At 33.5% G+C, this 5768-nt stretch overlaps 1 protein-coding gene across 1 annotated transcript; it reads right to left on the bottom strand.

Annotated features, from left to right (window-relative positions):
• Nucleotides 1-289: 289 nt before the first annotated feature.
• LOC140859773 (uncharacterized) lies at nucleotides 290-2877 on the bottom strand. The gene is made up of 3 exons (XM_073278360.1): nucleotides 2530-2877; nucleotides 1741-1832; nucleotides 290-557 (listed from the first exon to the last, which is right to left on the bottom strand). Exons 1-3 carry the CDS (start codon nucleotides 2768-2770, stop codon nucleotides 453-455), a joined length of 438 nt encoding a protein of 145 aa, XP_073134461.1. The 5' UTR covers nucleotides 2771-2877; the 3' UTR covers nucleotides 290-452.
• Nucleotides 2878-5768: the final 2891 nt, after the last annotated feature.

A 5768-nucleotide genomic window follows, 5' to 3' on the forward strand; every position in this document is an offset into this window, starting at 1 on the left:
ACGAGTCAATTTTGTTAGTCGAATCTCCTATTAGAGTCACTTATGAAAAAATATCACTTTTTATGCCAAAAATATTTTCTTAATTTTATTGTAAATATGAGTAAAGGATCACTCACAAGAGATCTACTCCTTTAATAAATAGTACATGCATACACACATGCAAACAAAATCTGGCCCAAGATAACCTAAAAGGAAAAGGGAAATTTAAAGCATTAAAACTTACCGTATAAATTAATTAGCATAGAACCTCATTAATTTCTTCACATTCTCAAATATAAATAACATAAGGTTTATATAAATAATTATTTATATATTTTATGAAAAAAGAGGATTACTCAACATTGGATCTATATATACACATGCATAGTCGTGGCAATCTATGTCCCACCGGATGTGTATCTATATATATACACATGCATGTTTAAAATGCAAACTCACCGGCCCCATGCATCCTAAGGTATCATCGTAACCATATGGATCAAAGGGTTTTGTGTTCTTGAGTAAATATAGCCCTGTAATTGATATTCTTCACGCATTAACATCAGCTGTTCTGCGACCTGTTTTACAATAACCAAAAAATAAATAATTAAATAATTTCTAATTAAGTATCTCTAAACACAAAACTATATATTTCCAATATTGTAACTCAAATTTTGGGACACAAACACTGAGACACACATGCAGTTTTAAATATCGCAACTTCGAAACTCTGATCTTGGAGTACATCAACTTCATACATGTTCTCAACGATTGAATTACATTTTAGATCATATAACTTTCATATTATTTATTTTTGGTCTTACATTTCATGGTCTTAGTTCAATAATTTATATTTTTTTTAACTTGAGTGTTTTTTTCACCACAGTGCTGACATATATAACATTAAACATGTCAACAACATTTGATGTGATCAAGTCATCAATTTTTGGTGTCACGTCATTATTTCTCGGTGTCACACCATTATTTTACGGCACCACGTCAGCCCACAAGTGAAAAATGAACTGAAACTTGTGAAATGAAATTAAGTACAAATGAGTGACTTAAACCATGAATTAACGACAACACGATAATAAAACATATAGAAACACATTCAAGTTCAAGATAAAAATATAGGTTCCATTTGGACATGTATTTTAAAAATATTTTTAGTATTTTTTATTAGTGAAAAAAATTTAAAGTATGTATTTGGACAAAATTTATATTGTAAAATAATTTTGGAAAATATTTTTTAAAATGTGTTCTCCAAGTATTTAGTTTTTAAAGAACACTTGAGAGCTAGATATTTTTACAATGAAACTATGGAAGTCAAAGATGAACAACATTACTTTTGAAATATTAAAATGTTTTTATAGCATAGTTGTCCAAACACATAATTATTCTTAAAAGAACTTTTAAAACATTTTCTAAAAATTTTATTAAAAAACATTTTTATAAAAAGTTTTATAAATACATGTACAGACAGAACCATAGTTTTTTTCCCCTTTTGTCGTAACAGTGAGATAACTTTATTTCTCAGACCAACATATGCATGTTTTGGATCTATATTACAAATTTAATATATAATATCCTGGTCATAGTCCAAGAGTAAAATCATGGATATTAATCATGTGTGGGAGAAAATTATAATTTTTGTTCCTATAATTACAAACTGTTTCGATTTATAATTATTGCTAGAGATAATAATAATAATAATAATAATAATAAGAAGAAGAAGAAGAAGAAGAAGAAGAAGAAGAAGACCTCCTCTATGCTGCCATCCTCAATCTCTGTGTTGAAACTGAGTAACAATCTTTCATGCAGCAGATTCTCCAAATCTTCTACTTCTACTACTTCTGCAATTAATTCAATTAGAGGGTATATATCACACTGTGAGGCAATTCTTGAATGTCCTCTGATAAATTTTAAGAAAAAATAATTAAATTTTATAGGAAAAATTACTTTTTTATTCATGTATGTTTGTCACTTTGTAATTTTGGTCCTTTATATTTTCAGATTTCAGTTTAAGTGCGTTATCTTTATTTTTTTGGCAATTTTAGTCCTTTTTCTGATATGGCGCTGATATAACACCAATGCAGTGCTGATGTGGAACTGACGTGTATAGTGCCACGTAAGCATTTTCGAATAAAAAAGACTGAAATTGCCAAAAATCGAAACATACAGGACTAAAACTGAAATATGAAAACATAGAGGACCGAAATCGCAAAGTGACAAACATAAAGGACCAAAATTGTAGTTTTTCCAATTTTTATATATAAATTTCTTGAAGATAAAAATAATGTCATCCTCCAAACGGTTTCAGGCTGAAAACGAAGGGATGGATCTTGAAGATCTTTTGAACAAACAATTTCCAATATCATGTATGAAGTTTTGAATAACTAAATCTTTATATTACATTAAAAGATTTGTACGTAGATCTTGAGAAACAAGACATTCCCGTATAAATAAAAAATATTTATGATCACACATAGTTTTCATTGCATGCATGCATTCCCCGTACTGATCCTGCAGCTACATACATTCAAGGCTTACCTTGAGAATGAAAGAGCCAGAGGAGTATGTCGGAGCCAAGTTGCTTAGATTTCAACTGGGAATTACGGCCACCCCACTCGTTCTGAACCGCCATCTGAAGGGCGGTCCAACTAGCCAGAAGATCTGAAACCCTATCTTCAATAGCAACAATGTCTTGTTTTAGGTTAGAAGAAGAAGATGATGAAGAGGGTGGCAGCCGCTTTGCTGCGATTGCTTCGCCACGTGCTTTCACGGTTTCCATGGCTTTTTCCCTCCTCTCTAGCCGTAGAGACGGGAAAGGTGGAGGGAGAAAGGAACGCCAAAATAGTCATTGTTGCCATGGGATAATGTGGATATGTAGTTTTTAGGGGAAAATAGGGAGGAAGTTAAGAGAAAATTTTGGGATGCTGCAAGCCATTCTATGGCTTGTAGGGATCATGAAGAGAAACATAAGCAATATATATATATATATATATATAACTCAAATGTAATTTTATGTATACTAAATTTTAGTTAAAATATATAATTATGTTACAATAACTTTCTCTCAAAAGTTTTTATTTTTCCCTCATAAAAATAAGAGTGATGCTGACAAAAAATGACTACCTGAAAAAAGGGGATTCGCGTGGTCCGTAGAATCAAATCAGATACTCTTGAGTAGTCTCCTGATCCAAATGATCAACTACTAGAATTGAAATCCAATAAATAAATTCCTTAGGGTTGTCACTTGTAGTGACCTGAGCTCCGTTTGACATGTTTAAAATGACATTAAATATTAAAAATGATAAAACATGATTAAGGGGTCATTATTTATGAAAAGGTGCATTCATCCCCCCTCTACACACATAACTGATCCTAATATCCCGCATCCATCTGAAGTTATGTTGAATTATGATCTGTCCTATATGGAAGGACCGATTTGTATCCTTGGTCGGAAGGATTAAGTGCTGCGAAACAAGACAATCCCTCTCATCCTAATCCAATGGCAACGCAGAGGCACTGAGGAAGTAACTTGGTGGTTAGAGAGCTGCATGGTGCGGAACAAGTTATTTTGAATTGTATTTTCTTGTTGGATGTATTGTACATCAGTTGTATTTCCATGTTGTAACTTGAACATCAAAAGTGTTGTAATAACTATGTCTTCCTGTTTCAGTTATCTGTTGTCCCTTATTTCGATCATGAAATCTCTTAAAAGGGAGATAATATAGTGACCCAAGTTCCGTTTTACATATTTAGAATGACATTGAATGTTAAAAGTGGTAAAAAAATTATTAAGGGGTAATTATTTGTGAAAAAGATCCGCATGCATGCGGAACAATTTATTTTGAAGTGTATTTTCTTGTTGGATGTACTGTACATCGGTTGTATTTCCATGCTTCTTGTAACTTGAACATCAAAAGTGTTGTAATAACTATGTCTTCCTGTTTCAATTATCTGTTATTCCTGATTTCGAGTATGAAATATCTTAAGAGGGAGATAATATAGTGACACGAGTTCCGTTTACATGTTTAAAATGACATTGAATGTTAAAAGTGGTAAAAAATTATTAAAGGGTCATTATTTGTGAAAAATAAGTGAAAAATAAGCTCTGGAATGTCCGAACATGGCCTAGAGGATCCCGGGGCCCCGAAAAGTTTGTAAACAGCCAAACCAATTTGGAAGGAGAAGAAGCAGTTCGGGCCTTCCAAACGTAGCTAGAACCAAGTGTCATGGAGGGTTGGACAAGTCGCAGATTGGAACATCCGATCCCTGTCGGACATTCCGAACTCACCTATAACCTGAGGTGTCAAAATGAGTCTTACGCATAGAAAGTGATGTACAGTTCAAAGCTTCCAAGCCGACCTGTAAAAAACGTGTCAAAGTGCGGAAAAACATGGCATGCATGCCCATATCAGAGCTTCTGAACCTGATCGGACTTTCCGATCTTTGGCCTATAAATAGGCGTCCAAATCTCACTTTCAAGTACAAAATTGAGTGGAATTTGATATATTATCCTATAATGAGTGTTTCTAGTCATCTTCGAGAGTCATAGTGGAGTTTTGCGTAAGTTGCAAGGACTTTGACATCGGACTGACGATAGACGCAGATAAAATTCTGGAATCTGAATAGCTTTTGGGAGTAACTATTAGTCTAGATAATACTTTTAGTAAAGTAATAGTGTTATAGTATTAACTTGATTATAGACTTGGAATCTTGACTCAGTGCTTCTATGTTGTTTGATAGAGGTACGAAAGTACTATCCGAGATATTTTAATTGAGTATGCATGTTCTCTGTGTTACATTTTATATTGCATGTTTTATGTGCATATCTTATGCCACGATTATTATGCTGCATACATATCATGTTCATCTTACCTTCTTGAGATAGCCCGTAGTAGGGTCGCTCAACTTTTTTTTCTTTGAGTGAATGGTTGGACCCGTTATACAGGGTCAGGTCATCATTATCCGAATATTTATGTCATGGGAGCCACCTCCTGGTGAGACGACACAGAGTGTTGCATGTCATGGCTCCACCTGATTGAGCAGAGATCTTGATCCTAATATTTGGTATCCCATATACTTACATTCATGCACTCATAACACTCGTATACTCATATTTTTGTACTGAGTGTTTTCATCGCTAACGTTCTCAATTTTTGTCATAGACACCCCATTTCACGGGGCAGACCTTAGGTTGGATGGACCTAGTTGGAGCATTTTTTGAGGTGGCAGGACAGGTCTGTCAGGAGTGACAATCAGGTTCATGTACTGTTGGGTTTTTAGTACTTTGATTAGTTTGATTGTATGACACTTACTTTTTTTTGTTGTTTGATGGGATTGTAAAATATTGTTTAAGATCTTTCTGTTGTTTTTTTTTATTATGTTTAATTAAGTTAATTTCATGTATGAATTGTTTAGTAGGTGATTCGAAACGTGTCACTACATTTATGATATTAGAGCATGCAAAAAAAATTTGGTATATAGAAATTGCGCTTTGGGTAAAATATTGTTTAAGATCTTTCTGTTGTTTTTCTGGTTATGTTTAATTAAGTTAATTTCATGTATGAATTTTTTAGTAGGTGATTCGACACATGTCACTTAATTTATGATATTAGAGCTGCAAAAAATTTTGGTATATAGAAATTGTGCTTTGGGTTAATCTCTGTTACCTGTAGATGGCGGGTCACGGCGATGAGAGCAATCGTGACAGCGTGGGACGCTGGGGTGATGATGATGGTCGTGGGCATTGTAAGTGTCCTTGACATCATCAAAATGGATGT

The sequence above is a fragment of the Henckelia pumila genome, chromosome 1 (genome assembly GCF_033568475.1).
Source record: "Henckelia pumila isolate YLH828 chromosome 1, ASM3356847v2, whole genome shotgun sequence".
NCBI lineage: Eukaryota > Viridiplantae > Streptophyta > Magnoliopsida > Lamiales > Gesneriaceae > Henckelia > Henckelia pumila.